The following is a 19,287-nucleotide window of genomic DNA, read 5'->3' as shown; positions in this document are numbered from 1 at the left end:
AAAAATAATGATAAACATATAGATTAATAGAATAAGTTCAGAAATTGACCCCCATATATATGGCCAATTGATTTTCAACAAAAGTACCAAAGTAATTCAATATGGAAAGGATGACTAACCATATGCAAAAAAATGAGCTTTGAATACGACCTCAAACTAAGTACAAACATTAACTCAAAATGGAGTTAAAACTATAAAACTTCTGGAATAAAGCACTGTACAAATTAATTGAAATCTTGACTTAGGCAAAGATTTCTTAGATAGGACTCAAAAAGCATAAGTCATAGAAAAAATATTTTGAAGTTGGACATCAAAATGAAAAACTTTCTGGTTAGAAGGCATTGTTAAGAATATGAAAAGACGAGCCATCGACTGAGAGAAATTTGTTAAACATATATCTGATAAAGGATTTTGTTTTCAGAATATATTAAAAAAACCACTTCAACAAACAACCAAATTTTAAAATAGACAGAAGATCTGGACAAATACTTCACCAAAGAATATATGAACGATGAATAAAATCATGAAAAAATGTTCAACACTATTAATCCTTACAGAAATGAAAGTTAAAATAAATCACAAATGAGAAACCACAACACAACCCTAGAATGGAAAATTTTTAAAAGAATGACAACAGCAAGTGTTGACAAAGATATGGAGTAACTATAACTTTTAAATTGAGGTTGGGAATACAATGTGGTACAGCCAGTTGGAAAACAGTTTGGCAGATTCATACAAATTAAAAATTTCTTCTGCTCACCAAAAGACATTGTTAAAAAGATGAAAAAGCAAGTTACAGACCAAGAAAAAATATTCTTTACTGTCTATCCATTCATCTCTCCCCCCACCCTCCTCTCTCTCTCTCTCTCTCTCCATATACATATACATATACATATACATATATATACACACACACACACACAAAACAAAGTACTCAGGCAAGATTTATAAAAAAGAATTTCTACAAATCAGTCATAAAAAGACAAGCAATCCAATAAAAAAGGGCTAAAGACTTGAAGAGGTGGTAAGGGCCGATTAGGAGGCAAAAGAGAACTTCTGGGGATGATGTGAATATTTTGAGTCTTGACAGGCATAATGACTACATAAGTATATAAGTTTATCAGAACTCATCAATTTACTACATAATGACATGGAGTCTTGAATAAGATGAGAGAACTTGTTGGTTTGCACAGATTAGTGTGATGCCTCAATATATCCCAGATTAATCTGGGCAGAAAATAAAAAAGTATTTGCAAAGTTCCCTTGGGGGCAGGGGAGAAAGGAGGAAATATTCAACTTCTCATCCTGGGGAATTCCTGATATTCTCGCAAGCAGTGGGAACATTCAATTCAATAGGCTGAGCCCTAGATCTTGGGATTTGCCCCTGTGAAACTTATTCCTGCAAATGAAGCTAAGTCTACATATAATTATATCTAAGAGACACCCTGAGAGAACCTCTTCTATTGATCAGATACAGCCTCTCTAAGCCAACTCGGCAGGTGAACTCACTGCCCTCTCTCCTACATGGGACATGACTCCCAGGGGTGTAATCTCCCTGGCAACATGGGACAGGACTCCTGGGATGAGCCAGGACCCAGCATCATGGAACTGAAAAAAATCTTCTTAGCTAAAAGGTGGAAGACAGAGACAAAATAAAGTTTCAGAGACTGAGAGATTTCAAACAGAGTCAAGAAATTATCCTGGAGACTATTCTTTTGCATTATATAGATATTCCTTTTCAGTCTGTGGTATATTGGAGTGGCTCGAGGGAAATACTTGAAACTGCTAACTATTCCAGTAGCCCAAAGATGACTGCATAAATATATATAGCTTTCACAATGTGACTGTGTGACTATAAAAACTTTGTGTCTGATGTTCCTTTTCTCTGGGTATGGACAGATGAGTAAAAAAGTAAGGATAAAAATAAATAAATAATAGGGAGAGATAAAGGTGAAAAAAATGTATAGATTGAAATACTAGTGGTCAATGAGAGGGAGGGTTAAGGTGTATGGGATGTATGAGGTTTTTTCCTTTTTATTTCTTTTTCTGTAGTGATGCAAATGTTCTAAAAATGATTGTGGTGATGAATACACGACTATGTGATGATATTGTGAGCCACTGATTGTATAGCATATATGGATTGTATGTGTGTGAAGATTTCTCAATAAAATTATTTTTAAAAAACTCATCAATTTGCACACATAAGATCTGTGCATTTCATTAACTTAATTTTTCCTCAATTTTAACAAACTAAAAATAATACATTAGAGCCAAGGTATTACAATGGCTACTTCTATAAAAAAAAAAAAAAACTTTACTATATTTTTTCAAATCACCTCTAGTAACTTCCAAATAATTGTTTCTAAGTGATTTAGGATTTGATGGAAAAATTCAATGTTTAGTCTATCTATATCCTTATCCTTTGTGACTCAGTCTTAAGTAAATCCCCATATTATTCTCGCTGTTTCCTCAATGCAAATTTTCTCAATTCTTCAATAAAATTACTCTTTTCTGTACTACTTACTATATTATTAATTTATACATGATATGCTAGTGGTGAATGGACCCCGGTAAGATATTTTCAACATTGTTCCCAATATGAACAAGCTGTTTATTTACTGATGTGTGGCTATTAGAGAACATTTGGCTATTGTCTTTTGTAGTTTCATAAATCTCTTGATTGTCAGTCATCTGCTGTACCCTGTGAGTGTGCGTTGTCACCAATTCCTATCCCTGGCAAGTAAGTGTCTATCCTCCAGTTGCTGTTGGTTATTTTCTCTAGCCTGATAACTCAAATATCTTATCCTGATTGATCTTCTAGACGCCAGACCACCTAACATACTCATGACCATGAATTACTATAGATGGCCTGCCCCCTGAACTTATTCCCAGACTCCCACACTTGCACACACCTTAGAGGTCATTAGCACCTGAATTCCCTGACTGTTGATCCAATACCAGAATAGACACTGTACCAGTACTCTTCTTAGTGCAGTGGGACAAGCTCTTTAAACCCTGTCAGGTTACATCATCAATAACTGACAGGAATCTTGGATGAATAAAAACTGGTTTCCATCTTTAAAAAAAATCTTATCTAATATATTCTTAATGAAGCCCATAGAATTTTAATCCAATCTGATGAATAAAAATAGATCAAAGTCTATGTTAAAATGAAAGTCAATGATGAGAAAAGAAGGGAGAGTTAAATAGAAATTGAAGGTCACAGAGATGTCAGAGAAAGAGATAAAAGAGACAATGAGACAGAGAAAGAAAAAGGGATGAAAGAAACTGAGGTGAAGAGAGAAATAAAGAATAAAAATGGAAGCACTGTACAGCACGGAGCAGGGTACAGGGTGGGGCAGTCAGTGCGGCGATTTGTTTCAGGGCAGGCATAGGCACAGGTTGGGGATGTTACACTGATGCTTGCGAAAATGGGCACCCAGCAACCAGAGAGGATGCAGCTGTGTGGGTGCACCACTCTGGGAGGCGTTACCCTGGCATGCACTGGTCTAAGGCACGGGGCACTTTGTGCACATGTGTAGTAGCAGTAGGTTGGCATTATGCCTTCGTGGACTGGGGGCAGATGTGACCCGGCTGCACAGGTCAGCACTTTCTCACAGCTGGGAAGTGTGGCTGAGTGCCGGGCACATGCACCATTCTAGGACTGCTGCAACGTGCCATTCCCAGAACTGAATGATGTGATTGGGGGCCAGGACGTATGCATGGGCCCAAGAGTGCTGTAAACTGACATGCAGAACTCAGGGTGGACAGGCTGAGGCTGTGTGACACTGTGGGCAGGGGGCCAGGAGTAGCCTGGGTATGGAGGTTAGTGCCCACAGCCTTTATGCACTGGCAACAGCCTGCAGGGAACAGGGAGGGGGAGGTAGTGCTCAGAAGGGGTGCAGGAGAGGTGGGTTGGGCTGCACTTGGGGTGGTAGTGGGGGACAGGTACATGCACTGGGGGCTGGTGCAATGGGGGCACCTGAACACCACGAATGGGAGCGGATGATGGGGTTCAGGTATATGGGGTGTGGGGTGAGTCACTGGACATGGGGTTGCACTGGTGAGGGTAGGGCACCGAAGGAATGCGGCCTGGCTTACTTCCTAGTCCCCGGCTCCCGTCTGTGTACTCCCGCATGCTCGGCACCTCTGCACTGGGTTCCAGCTTTCTACCCCTCAGTTCCTACGAGGTGCAGAAGCCTCTTCCAAGTCAGCCGCACTCCCAAACTGCTGCCTCAATCGCCCTCCTGTCCCTTCTCCAACTTTTCCGTGGAGCGGGGCTAATCTCAAGCTACTCTATTCGGTCATCTTCCTGGAAATTGCACTAGCTATTTTTGTACTAAGAATTTCTATCCTTTCTCCATGTATTTGTTGAAGTTGAAACCTCAGGTCACTTATTGCCACTACAACAAAGTAGATGTGATTGAAATTCGGAGTTTGGGTGTGTGGTTTTTGTTTTTGTTCTTGTTTTTCTGCTTTGTTTTTGTTTTATTTGGTTTTCTTAGAAGGATAGATGAAAAAGAAGGGACCCAGAGAAAGATTGTGCTGACTCCTCTTTCTTCCCCTGCTACGTCTGAGGAACACAGGGCCCTACCTCCGCATCTCTCATCTCTTTCTGCCTCTATTTTCTCTTTCCACCTCCTACTCACCTCTCTATTTTTCTCTATCTCTGTTATCACCCTGCAAACACAAGGTCTTAGACTACTGAAAGAAATCAATTCTCAAAGTAAATCAATCAAGATATTTACATGCCATGAAAACAAGAGAAGATCACCAAGCATATCAGATATGCTTAGACAGATATAGTCCTGCCTGATGACCAAATTAAAACACAAGAGGAGACACAGACATTGGAACAACTAACCAAAGAAGTCCATACAATTCTACATAGTAAAATAAGTGGGATAGCAAATGACATAAAGGAACTGAAGAAGACACTAGAAGAGCGTAAAGAGGAATTTGAAAGAATAAAAAGAAAATAGCAGATAACACAGAGATCGAAGATTCTGTTGACCAAATAAAGAACATACTAGAGGCATACAACACCAGATCTGAAGAGGCAGAAGGAAGAATAAGTGATAAAGAGGACAGGATAACTGACTTCGAAGACTCAAAACAGCAAATGGCAAAAACAATGGAAAAAATTGAACTGGATCTCAGAGAAATGAGAGACAAAACAAAGTACACAAATATAAGAATCATTAGTATCCTAGCAGGAGAAGGGAGGAGTAAAGGCCTAGGAAGGGTAGTTTTGGATATAATTGGGGAAAAGTTCCCAACCCTCATAAAGGACATAAATATACAAGTCAAGGAAGCCCAACGAACTCCAAACAGAATAAATTCAAGTAGGCCTTACCCAAAACACACATTAATAAGTCTGTCAAATGCTGAAGAGAAGCAGAAAATCCTGAAAGCCGCAAGAGAAAAACATTCTACTACATACAAGGGAAACCAAACAAGACTGAGTTCAGACTACACAACTAGCACCCTGGAGGGAAGAAGACAGTGGTATGATATATTCAAGATCCTGAAAGAGAAAGATATCCAGGCAAGAATTCTGTACTCAGCCAAACTGTCCTTCAAAACTGAGGGAGAGATTAAAGTTTTCACAGACAAAGAAGTCCTGAAGAATTCGTCAACAAGAGAGCAGTCCTACAAAAAATACTAAAAGGAGTTCTGCTGGCTGAAAAAAAAAAGACAGGAGAGGGAGGTCTGGAGAGAACACAGAATTGAAGACTGCCACTAAGGGTAACTTAAAGAACACAAAGAGAAAGATGGAAAAGAATATATGGATCTGACAAATAAAAAAAATAAGATGGTGGAATCAAGAAACACCTTTTTAGTACTAACTTTGATTGTTACTGTTAACAATCAACTTACCAATTAAACTTACAATTAAAAGACACACCTTGGCAGGATGGATTAAGAAACATAATCAGTTATATGCTGCTTAAAAGAGACTCATCTTAGACACAAGGATACAAGTAGACTGAAAGTGAAAGGATAGAAAAAGATTTTCCACGCAAGTTGTAACCAAAAGAATGCAGGAGTAACTATAATAATATCAGACAAAATAGACTTTAAATGCAAAGACATCATAAGAGACAAAGAAGGACACTATATACTAATTAAATGGTCAATTCACCAAGTAGCTTTAACAATCATAGATGTTTATGCTCGCAATCAAGGAGCTCCAAATTACATGAGACAGACATTGGCAAAACTGACGGGAGCAATAGCTGTTCCAACAAAAATAGAAGAAGACTTCAATACATCACTCTCCTCTACAGGTAGACCAACCAGACAGAAGATCAACAAAGGAAACAGAGAAGTTAAATAACTTGATAAATGAATTAGATCTAACAGACATATATAGGTCATTGTACCCCAAAGCGCAAGGATATACATTCTTCTCTAGTGCTCATGGAACATTCTCCAGGATAGATCATATGTTGGGGCATAAAACAGGTCTTTATAAATTTAAAAATGTTGAAATTATTCAAAGCATTTTCTCTGATCACAATGGGATGAAGCTGGGTCACAGTAACCACCAAAGCACAAGAAAACTCACAAATATATGGAGATTAAATAACAAACTCTTTAACAACCAGTGGTTCAGAGAGGAAATCACTAGCAAAATCAGTAGCTATCTGGAGATGAATGAAAATGAGATTACAATTTATCAGAACTTATGGGATGTGGCAAAGGCTGTGCTGAGAGGGAAATTTATTGCCCTAAATGTCTGTATTAAAAAAACAAGTTAGTGTAAAAATCTAGGATTTAGCACACCTGGAGGAACTCAAGAAAGAACATCAAATTAATCCCAAAGCAGATATAAGAAGAAAAATAACAAAGATTAAAGCAGAGGTGAAAAATGGGAGAACAAAAGAACAATAGAAAGAATCAATAAAACCAAAAGTTGGTTCTTTGAGAAAATCAATACAATTGATGGGCCACTAGCAAGACAATTGATGGGCCACTAGCAAGACTGACAAAGAAAAAAAAAGAGAGAGGATGCAAATAAACAAAATTGGAAATACGAAGGGGTGCATTACCACAGACCTTGAGGAAATAAATCATAAGAGGATACTATGAACAACTATATACCAACAAATTAGACAACTTAGATGAAATGGACAAATTCCTAGAGACACACAAACAAGCTACACTAACTCAGGAAGAAATAGAAGATCTCCACAAAACAATCACAAGTAAAGAGATTCAATCAGTCATCAAAAATTTTCCTACAATACTCAGGTTTCCCTTCAGATTGTATAAATCTTTCGCCTTTTACTACAGATTTCCTTGGAGAGAAACAATAGCGAGTTACAAGACTAATTTTTTGAGGTCTTGCTTTGACAAAACCAAATATAAGCTGTCAAAAACAGAAATTTAACTTGGTAATAAACTTCTAAACAAGAAAAAAAAAATCTTTCTACAAAGAAAAGCCCAAGGCCAGATGGCTTCACAGGGAATTTTATCAAACATCCAAGAAAGAATTAACACTAATCCTGCTCAAACTTTTCCAAAAAATTGAGGAAAAAGGAATTCTACCTAACTCATTTTATGAGGCTAATATCATTTTTAAACCAAAACTGGGTAAAATACTATAAAAAAAGGAAAACTACAGGCCAAGCTCCCTAATGAGCATGAACGAAAAATTCTCAATAAACTATCAGCAAATCAAATCCAACAACACATTAAAAGAATTATACACCATGACCAAGAGGGGTTTAAACCAAGAATGCAAGGATGGTTCAACACAAGAAGATCAATTAATGTAATACAGTACATTAACAAATTGAAAAGGAAAAAGCACATGATCATCTCAACTGATGCCGAAAAAACATTCGACAAAATGTTTTTTGTCCTTTTCTGATAAAAACACTCCGAAAGATAGGAATCAAAGGTAATTACCTCAATATGATAAAGGGAATATATGAAAAACCAATAGCCAACATCATACTCAATGGAGAGAGAACGAAAGCTTCCCCCTAAGATCAGGAACAACACAAGGATGCCCACTGTCACCACCATTATTCAACATTGTATTAGAAGTTCTAGCTAGAGCAATCAGGCAGGACAAAGAAATAAAATGCATCTAAATTGGAAAGGAAGATGTAAAACTCTCATTATTTGCAGATGATATGATACTATACTTTGAAGATCCTGAGAAATCTACAGCAAAGTTACTTGAGCTAATAAACAAATTCAGCAAGGTGGCAGAATATAAAATTAACATGGAAAAAATCAGTAACATTACTATACACAAGCAATGACCTAGCTGAGGAGTCAGTTAAGGAAAAAAATTCCATTCAAAATAGCAACTAAAAGAATCAAATATTTAGGAATGAACTTAACTAGGGACATAAAGGACTTGTACATAGAAAACTACATAACATTGCTAAAAGAAATAAAAGGAGATCTAAATAGGTAGAAAGACATTCCCTGCTCATGGACAGGAAGAAAAATATAGTTAAGATGTCAATTCTCCCCAAATTGATCTACAGGTTCAACACAGTACCAATCAACATTCCAACAACCTATTTTGAAGATTTGGAAAAGCTAATTACCAAATTCACCTGGGAGGGAAAGAGATTCCAAATAGCTAAAAGCATCCTAAAAAAGAAGAACAAAGTGGGAGGATTAATGCTCCCTGACTTTAAAACCTGTTTTAAAGCCACAGTGGTAAAAACAGCATGGTACCAGCACAAAGATAGAAGCACTGACCAATGGAATCAAATTGAGAGTGCAGAAATAGACCACCAAATCTATGGACAACTGAATTTGACAAGGACCCCAACTCCTCTGAACTGGGACAAATAGTCTTTTCAATAATTGAGCAGGAAGAACTGGATATCAATAGCCAAAAGAATGAAAGAGGACTCCTACCTTACACCCTACACAAAAATTAACTCCAAGTGGATCAAACACCTAAATATAAGAACTAGCACCATCAAGCTTCTAGAAGAAAGAGTAGGGAAACATCTTCAAGACCTAATAATAGGAGGGAGCTTCCTAAACTTTATATCCAAACCATAAGCAACAAAAGAAAAATAGATAGATGGGAACTCCTCAAAATCAAATGCTTCTGCACTGAAAAGATTTTGTCAAAAAAGTGAAGAGGCAGACAACTCAATGGGAGAAAATATTTGGAAATCACATATCTGACAAAGGTGTCATTTCCTGTATATACAAGAAAATCATACAACTCAACAACAAAAGAACAAACAACCCAATTATCAAATGGGCTAAAGATATGAATAGGCATTTTTCTGAAGAGCAAATACAAATGGCTCAAAAGCACATGAAGAGATGCTTGTTTTCATTGGCTATAAGGGAAATGCAGATCAAGACTACAATGAGATACCGCCTCACACATATAAGAATGGCTGCTATTAAACAAACAGAAAACTATAAATGTTGGAGAGGATGTGGAGAAACTGGGACACTTATGCACTGCTGGTGGGAATGTATAATGGTGCAGCCACTATGGAAGACTGTTTGTCAGTTCTTTAGGAAACTAAATATCGAGTTGCCTCATGACCCAGCAATAGCACTACTTGCTATATACCCAGAACAGCTGAAAGTAATGACACAAACAGACATTTGCACACCAATGTTCATAGCAGTATTATTCACAATCACCAAAAGATGGAAACAAACCAAATATCCATCAACAGACAAGTGGATCAACAAAATGTGATATATACATACGATGGAATATTATGTAGCAGTAAGACAAAATGGTGTCCTGAAGCACATGACAAGATGGATGAGCCTTGAGGACGTAATGCTGACTGAAATAAGCTAGACACAAAATGATAGATACTGTATAAGTCCACTTTTATGACCAGCATAAAAGTATAATCAGAGGCTTACAATACAAAAAATAGGGGACTTAGAGATACATAGAAGCTAGAGATGGGTGACCATTAGCTAATGAGATTGAACTCCAATGTAAGGGAATAGATAGGCGTGAAGGTGGTTTTCTAGTGGGTCTATAAGTAATATTGCCATATTGAAGATGAACAAGATTGAAAGGGGTTGTATAGACCTACGTGTTCCATGGATTAACACTGGAAATATGAATTAGTTCTCACAAGAATTACTTCAAAGATATGATTCTTGTACAAAGAGTGTTTAAGTCCAGGGTACGGGGGAACCTGCTATTGCATGCAATGAGCTACGTTCAAAAGGAAACCATCAGCACTACCACAGCAACAGCAGAGGTAAATAATAGGGAGAGGGACAAGAGTTAAGAGAAAGTTTAGATTTCTTATTTCATGAGGGTGTGTTTATTGGTTTTCTTTCTCTTGGGAACAATGAAATTATCTAAACTAGAGAAGGTTGATGGACTGTGGACTTTGGGTCCTCTACATGATGTCCGATGAATGCTGGTGGCTGAAGGATGCACTGTTGGAGAAGTAGATTGGTGAACAATGGTGTATATTTATGAACAAAGGCTGTGGTGCTACAAAAAGGAACGCTGTCGTGAGGCATGCAGTGACGTGAATGAACATGTGGGATATTTGGTGAGACAAAATAAGCCAGAAACAAAAGAACAAGAATGGTAGGGTCACCTTTAGAAAATGCTTATAAGAAAACAGGTGCCTAGATTGTAAGCTTTTAGACCAGACATATTAATTTCAGAGTGGTGATTATAATTTCTGGATTTTGAGAGGCTGTTTAAAATATATAACCTGATATTTAGAGGTAAGAATAAAGCCAAACAGGTTGGGGTTAATGTAATTCAGAACATAGGGGTAAGGAAGACAGTGCCTATATTTTAGAACCACGCATACTTTTTGAGACCATTGGAAGAAAGGTTTATTTGGTTTGGAACTGAAATTTTCTGTAGTGCATAATCTAATTCAACCTATCTACATAGCTCATTTGAACAACTGAAACACAGGGAGCGCAGAATAAGAAAGAGGTTCTTTAATCCTGTATATATTATTGTAATGCCTGGAAACATCCTAGAGTATAATAAGCAGATAATCAAAAAGTATTGGCAAAGTCCCCTCAGGGATGGGACAAAGAATATGGAACTATTAAACCTTATCATTAGGGAAATCCCTGATACTGTGTCAAACTTTAGGGACACCCAAATCAATAGGTTATGCCCTTGATCATGAGGCTTACTCTTGCGAAGCTTATGTAGGTAGCAGAGAAGCTTAGACTACCCATAGGCATGCCTAAAAGTTACTTCTCGAGGGCCACTTTTGCTGCTCAGATGTGGCCTCAATCTCTCTAAACCCAGCTCTGCAAGTGAAATCATTGCCCACCCCCCCTCTACATGGGACATGACATCCATGGGTGAAAGTCTCCCTGGTGACTTGGGAGATAACTCCCAGGGATGAATCCAGACCTGGCACCATGGGATCAACAATTCCATCCTAACCAAAAGGGGGAAAAGAAGTATAATTAATAAAGTATCAGTGGCAGAGAGAGTTCAAATGGAGTCAAGAGGCTACTCTGGAGGTTGCTCTTATGCAAGCTTCAGTTAGACCATGCTACCTATCTTAATCCCCAACCAGGATCATTTGAGCCAATCCTAAAGAACACCTACAGCAATATATAGGATTCCACAAGGGTTCCACGCACTAGAATAACTTTCCAGAAACCTACAACCTCCAGATGGGTCCCTGGTCCACATAAGTCCTGAAACCTAGCCCAGCCTCTCTAGAACATCAGACAGTTCCATCTCCCTAACCCATATTAGTGAAAGACCCTTCCAATATGAAAAATTTAGAATCGCCATAGACCAAACACCCCTAAAGAGAGGGATGGAAAGATCAAAGGTGATGGTAGAGTTACACAGAAAAGAGAGGATTTAACAAATGAATATGAATGTTGAATTCTTAAATTGATATCTCTTTTCGTCTCCAGTATTTTAGAGCAGCTAGAGGCAAAAATCTAAAATTGTGAAATTGTAACCCACATCAAACTCTGAATTATGTTCTACATCTAATTGTGGTACCGTGCTTTGAAATTTATAGCTTTTTTGTATATATGTTATTTTTCACAAAAAAAGAAGAAAAAAAGTAGACTGCGATGATAAAAAAAATTTAAGCCCTGTATAGCCTCCTACATTTTGGAGCAGCTAGAAGGAAAAATATGAGGATCATCTGGTAGTCCATGACAAACTCTGAGATCTGTCTTGTAACTACTTGTTGAAGAGTGCTTTGAAAACTATTCCTTTTTTATTTCTTTGCTTTGTATATATGCTATAATATATTACTAAAAAGTTAAAAAAAAAAAAAATAGCTAGTGTCTCTCCAGCTTTCTTTTCTCCATTCCCAAATCCTTTCTTAAGCTGGTTTGAGGATTTTCAATGCCGCCAAGTAGAATTGAACTAATGAGGCAGAGGCTCTGAACCAGAGGAAGGAAACTACCTGGCTCCACACACTCCTTCCTCCCCCCAAGCCACAAAGGACATCCTTTGAGAGCACAAAAGGATGCCATCTTCCTTATGCCTGCTCAGAATACTCTCCACCTTCTCTGGGAAAATATTTCTATCCTTCAAGTTCCAAACCTATTTTTTTCAGGGACACTGCTTCTGGCATGCATCACAGGACTTGCTATGTACAAGTCATCAATGCATATCTATTAATTGAATAAATGAACACTGTTTCAAGACATATCTGTATATAAATACATCTATATATTACCTATACATTTATTCATTATATATGCATGAACTTTTATAAAGAGGTTTCTTCATGGTATTAAACTAAAACATTCTCCTAGTAACTTCCCTCTAAATATATTCCTTTAGTGTTCTCAATTTCATTGAGGTCATCACTACCAAATTATTGTTCCCAGTTAAAAACTTTTTCATGTAATTAGTAGATCTTGCTGATCTTATCTTCCTAATGTCAACTAATTTATCCCTCAGGCCATTGTTTTAGTTTCCCAGCTGTGAAAATAAATACTGTGCAATGGATTTGGTTTACATGAATTTAGTGGTTCAGTTGTGAGGCTAAGGGAAGTCCAAAATCAAGGCATCAGCAAGGTGATACTTTCCCCAGAAGACTAGCATTCTGGGGTTGGCTGCTGGAAATCCTTGGTCTTTTGCTTTTCTGTCACATGGCAACGCACATGCTGATGACTTCTTTCTCCTCCAGGTTCTGATGACTTCCAGTTTCTTGCTATTCCCATGGTTTTACCTTCCCTGTCCAATTTTCTTTGTTTATAAGGACTTCAGCCATCATGGATTAAGGCCTATCCTTATTCAGTTTGGGCACACATAACATCTTCAAAAGACCTTCTTACAAATGGGTTCACATTCACCAGGATGGGACCTGAATATGTCTTTTGTGGGCAGCATGAATAAATTCCTAACACCAGCTATCCACATGCCAAAAGAAAAATAAAACCCTCCTAAGTGAGTCTCCTTAATCTTTTCCATCTCCCCACACTGTTCCTAGTAACTTTTGAAATTAAGTCACATTCTTTATGAGACCTTCAAGGAAAATCTATTTAAAAATAGTTCCTTATTTCTTCAGAATTAACATCAAGCAACCTATTTTGGCACTGATAACTTCCCATACACCCCAACCCAACCTTCCCAAAGTTATTTCCAATCACCTCCCATCCCCAACTATAACCACATCATATTTCTGATCATTCTCTAAACCCTACTGTTTTTCTGCCAGGCTCCACCAGGTCTTTATCCACAGACATCTACATTTCTTCTGCTCTCCCCTCTCTAAACAGAGATCTTTGAAAATTCAGTTCAAATTGCATTTTGTTCCTCAACCTATTCACCAACCCTCGGCAGAAATAGCCCTTCTTGTCTCCAGGTTCCCATGGCATTTGAAACATAAATTTGTTTTAGCTCATATTACAATGTATGATAATTATTTAAGCATCTTTTTTTCTCCACTAAATTATGGTGCCCAAATGCAGACAACTGACTCATTGAATATTCTAAGTATCCTAGGGCTTAGCACAGATCATGTGCATGGTAGGGTTGCAAAAGAGGTGTGATGAATAAATAAACATACCTTTCTGTGCTTTAATTAGTTGCTTTCCAATTTCCAGTGTCACAAAGGCAGTGCCATTTAGAACGATGTCAATTATGGTCTTCCAAGCATTAGGAGACAGTCTTTCAGTAGGAGAAATAAAATTCCCTGCCGCATTGTTTATCACAATCTAATAAATGAATAAGGCAAGTCACAGAAACTTTTATATGAGGAAGAACATTTTTTTCCTCAAGGGCTTTTATTTCAGAAACATATTAATCCAAATAATACAATAAAGCTGAAGTACACAGTCTGCTGTGGAACAATACCATGAAGGTTGGTTCAGTTTTACATTTTTGAGTCTGTCTGTGAAAACCTCCTGTGTTATTTACCAAGTTTCAAATTCTAATCCTCATCTTAAAATGAGAGTAGAGTCTATTATTAAGAAAATGAATACAAATTAGACAATATACCTTGTGACTACACTTTATTTACAAGGAATCTCAATAAATGTCTTTAAATTTCTGCTATTATTTTGGTGAACTTCTTCATTATCAATAAAAATTCTGCCCAGTTCTAGGGCAGGGTCAATATTATTGGTCTGTCTGAATATATCTTTAATATAGAAAAGTACTCTCTTTGAGACTAGAGAAGGAAATGGTTTCTTTCCAGTATGTGTAACAAACAACAACAAAATACCCACACATAGCTCAGGTCTTATATGGAGAAATCTGGAGTTTCCCTGCAGTTTTCCTTGTTTGTATTGTTTTCCTTCATTGATAAAGATAATTAAAAGTTACGAAGAAAAGCAGTGTGTGAATCATGTAACCTAGATACTGTGCCCTTGGATAACTGCTCTTGTTATTTCTTTATCCTATTGAACAGTGAATTCCAGTTCGTTCAATATGATTGCAAATGCATTTTTTAAATATTCCTGAAAGGATGTGGTATAGCAGTCTACCTGCTTCAAGGAGAGTTGCTGTCTGAAAGCACTATTTGCCTAGATACAAAAATTTGGGGCTACTCAAGATAGCACTTTCTCACATCAATATTTTATTTCCTTAGTGCATCTTGCTGGGTATTACCAATATTGAGCACCTAGTACTTAGGCCTCATCACCATTACACTTACATCAGGAAGTCCTGCGACTTTGATCAGTTCTGACACAGTGTCTCGAATCATAGCAGGATCCCTCACATCACACTGTATCGAATGAACCTGCAAAATAACAAGGAGAAAAAGAATCCTACATTCTCTAGATTTTCCAAACCAAAAACATAAGTAAATTAGTTAAACATAATTCCAATTATTTCAATGTTTGTAATGTACCTTATTTCCAGTTTGAGAAGAAATTTCTTCTGCAGTAGCTTTTAAAACATCAATCTTCCTAGAAATAAACACATGGTAATCTGAATAAGTTTTTAAATGACTTCATATTATATGGTTTATTACTTTCATAAATAGAAGAACATAGAGCATCTGTAGCTTAGAAAAAAAGATGAACATTTTTTAGAATATATGAAAACTATAGTTATGTACAAATTAGTTTGCATGAATTCATTTTCTAACAGTTAAATTCAAACAATTTTTACATCTCTGGTATCAATTTATAAAAGCCTTCACTTCCAAACTAGTTAGTTGAGCATTATCTATGCATAGATTTGGAAATATTTCCTTAATAGCAGTCATTTGTGTATATTTCTTTTCCCAAACCAGCTTTAGAAAGAAAACTCACTCAGTCCAATGTTAATAGGGTTTTAAACCAACTGCATGGGTTTGAACAACCTACATACAGTATCATACCCTTGAAAGAGCTAAGAAAAATAAACCCTGAGTTCAAATCATGTACAAATCATGTACTATTACAATAAAACAGTATTTAAAAGCTCTTTTTTTAAAATTACATTAAAACAAAAATGTTCTAGCCAATTTGAATTAAAGGAAACCATCTGAAAAAAAATTGGGTCTCTTTGTAAATGACATACCAACTGCTATTCAAATTAACCCTACTTGGCATACTCCAAAATTCATTACCATTCAAAACTGGAGGAAGGGGTAGGTCTTTTTGATCTGTCTCTAAAGTTTCAGACTTACATAGTTACAGGGGACCAGGATATGCTTAACAAGAAAAAAATTTTTCCACATGGTCTTATGTACTCTACACTTATCACAATAGATGTTTTAAAATATCTGTCCATTTATAGAAAATGGAAAAATTATATCCATTATCCCAGTACAAGGTTAATTATCTATTGAAGTAATAATCATAATCACTCTCACAGAAACTAAAGCTGTCTTCATATAGCACTCTTCCTTTATCCTCTTGTTCAAAAAAAACTTCTAATACTGAATTTAGGAAATATATACATCAACAGTTTCATGATCATCATTCATAATATCTCAAATTATAATGGACTTTTTCCAAAATGTATTTATATAACATAAAGGGTATTTTATCTAAGATGAATATGCTAATCAAACAACTCCAGCAAACATTTTAAATACTGTGGCAGAACTGTATCTTCAAAGGACTCCTTCTCATTAGGCCATTTGCTGAGACTGACTTACCGGCTAGCTATCACACACTGAGCACCCAGGCTGGACAGAACAGTCGTCATTCCTTTACCAAGGCCGGTACCTCCCCCAGTAATGAATGCTACTTTTCCTTGAAAACTATTAGGTGGTAGCATCACTTTTTGAATGGGTGGGAAGAATTTAGAAGGTAAAGCTTCAGTGTTTTGATATAATATTTTTGTTCCATAACTGAAAAACTAAAGAGAAAAACAGAAATTAATTGAAATGTTTTACACACTCATGCATATTCCCACAAAGGAGATGGCATTTTTAAAAACTTTATTTTATTCTTTTAGTATGCAGTTCTTTATTTTTTTGGGGGGGTGTGGTGCATGGTCCAGAATCAAACCTGGACCTCCCACATGGAAGGCAAGTATTCTACCATAAACCACCCGTGCACCCTAAAAACTTATTTTTGAATAGAATACTAATTAAATTCATGGGCTAATACAAACTCAATATCAGCACAATACAAACTCAATATAAACATGGTGGTATTGTATTTAACCAAAAATTATTATTCCTTTTCTATCTGAATGATGTTAAGAAAGACAGTAGAATAAGTGCATGGGCTCCAAAGTCAGACTACCTGGAATGGAATCTGCATAACTTTCAGTAAATTATTTTACCTGTACCTCAGTTTCTTCAACTATGAAACAGGGACAATGGTAAAACCTCCCTTATAGGATGCTTTAAGGAATAAATGAGATAGTATAAGTAAAATGCCTAGAGCAGTATACAGCACATGATACACATCTTTTTTAGAGATGTTCACATTATTATTTTCAGGTTCTGCCTAAAATGTAACTTAAAAGAAAAGCAGCATAAAGCAGTTTTGTCTTTTCACAAGAATAATTTGGATTAAAATAACATCCCATTTTTGAATCACTGAATTTTTTAACTGAAGTTAAAAATATTGTTTTTTTATAAAGATTTATTAAGTCAAATATCTTTTCTCATGTTTTCTTTTGGATCATAAATTTATAAAAGATAAAATATTTCTGTATATTTAAAATAGGATAAAAATCAAACCACTTTAAACTAAAAAAAATCTCTATAACCTTATCTTACACAATGGTATATAGCTTATACTCTCATATTACTTTTGAAAATCACTACCATTCTCTCATATTTAATTATAAAAACAAACTTCAAGTGTTGAACATAATAGTAAACAATACAAACTAACATTCATTAAGGGCTTATCATGTACCAGGATTAGATATCAAACCATCAGATCTTTATAACAACCTCACAAAATAGGTATCATTACTATTATTACCCCACTACATGGGAGGGGCCTAAAAAGGTTAAAAGATATTGTCCAAGTTGTAGAATCAAGATTCAAACACGCTTATCTGGTGCAAAATTTACATTTTCTGTAGCACACTATCTAATTTATCTTGTATGGTCAGTTTATTCAAACACCATAATTATATCCTTCGATAAGGAATGAAATCTTTTTGGTTTGTACAGGTAAGTGTGATGCCCCAATACATCCCAGAGTAATTTGGGCAGAGAATAAAAAGTATTTGCAAATCTTCTGAAGATGATCATGGTGACGAATACATAACTACGTGAGGATATTGTGAACAACTGATTAAATACTTTGGATGGACTGTATGGTCCACAGAGATATCTCAATAAAAATATTTTTTTCAAAAAAGTATTTTCAAAGTCCCCTTGAGGGACAGTGGGAAAATATGGAAATATTAAACTTCCCCACCTGGGGAATCCCTGATATTCTCACAAGCACTGGGGATGAACAATTTAATTGGCTGAGTTCTCACTCTTGCAGCTTGCCCAAACTTATTCCTGCAAAAGAGAAGCTAAACCTACTTATGATCATGCCTAACAGTCACCCGCAGAGAACCTCTTTTGTTGCTCAGATGTGGCCTCTCTCTTGAAGCCAACTTTGCAGGTGAACTCACTGCCCTCCTCCTACATGGGACATGACTCCCAGAGGTATAAATCTCTCTGCTAACATGGGACATGACTTCTAGGGATAACCTGGACCTGGCATCATGGGATTCAGAAAGTGTTCTTGACTAAAAGGGGGAAGAGAGAAATGAAACAAAATAAAGTTTCAATAGCTGAGTGATTTCAATAGCGTTGAGAGGTCATTCTGGAAGTTATTCTTATGCATCATATAGATATTCCTTTTTAGTTTTCAGTGGGTTAGAATAGCTAGAAGGAAATAACTTTAACTGCTGAAGTGTATTCCAGTAGCCTTGATTCTTGAAGACAACTACATAATTATACAGCTTTTATAGTGAGACTGTGTCACTGTGAAAATCTTGTGGCTGACACTCCCTTTATCCAGTTTACAGAGAAATGAAGACAAAGAGTACATAAACAGAGGTATGGATAAGGGGCATGGGATGTTTTGGGTGTTGTTTTTCATTTTTATTATTATTTTTATTCTTATATGTATTTTTTTGGAGTAATGAAAATGTTCAAATATTGATTGAGGTGATTAATGCACAACTATACCATGATACTGTGAACCACTGATTGTATACTTCGGATGATGATATATGTGAATTATCTCAATAAAATTACATTGGCCCAAAAAAAAAAAAAGGTTCAAAGAAACTCACCTCCTGTCTCTATTCAGTGAGTTCCTACTGAGCCTTGATCACACCAGAAAGGTAAGGGATATTTGCCAAAAGGGCATGCTAATAAGATTAAAGCCCTAGAATCCATCATTTCCTGCTAGGGTATGCTTGTAAGCTAAATGAGC

The 19,287-nt window shown here is 36.4% G+C and overlaps 1 protein-coding gene and 1 non-coding gene across 2 annotated transcripts in view; one reads left to right on the top strand and one right to left on the bottom strand.

Annotated features, from left to right (window-relative positions):
• Window positions 1–19,287, bottom strand: part of DECR1 (2,4-dienoyl-CoA reductase 1) — a 57,079-nt gene that overhangs the window by 18,427 nt on the left and 19,365 nt on the right. Inside the window, exons 2-5 of the mRNA XM_077167167.1 lie at window positions 16,539–16,741; window positions 15,300–15,357; window positions 15,102–15,188; window positions 14,013–14,160 (exon numbers count right to left, since the gene is read on the bottom strand). Of these exons, the coding sequence (XP_077023282.1) occupies window positions 14,013–14,160; window positions 15,102–15,188; window positions 15,300–15,357; window positions 16,539–16,741 (496 nt within the window). The remainder of the gene's footprint in view (window positions 1–14,012; window positions 14,161–15,101; window positions 15,189–15,299; window positions 15,358–16,538; window positions 16,742–19,287) is intronic.
• LOC143689104 (U5 spliceosomal RNA) lies at window positions 7,250–7,366 on the top strand. The gene has a single exon (XR_013178575.1). It is a non-coding gene; the product is annotated as a U5 spliceosomal RNA (small nuclear RNA).

This window comes from Tamandua tetradactyla, chromosome 6 (assembly GCF_023851605.1).
Source record: "Tamandua tetradactyla isolate mTamTet1 chromosome 6, mTamTet1.pri, whole genome shotgun sequence".
NCBI classification, from domain to species: Eukaryota; Metazoa; Chordata; class Mammalia; order Pilosa; family Myrmecophagidae; genus Tamandua; species Tamandua tetradactyla.
This window is presented reverse-complemented; position numbering and strand designations above follow the sequence as displayed.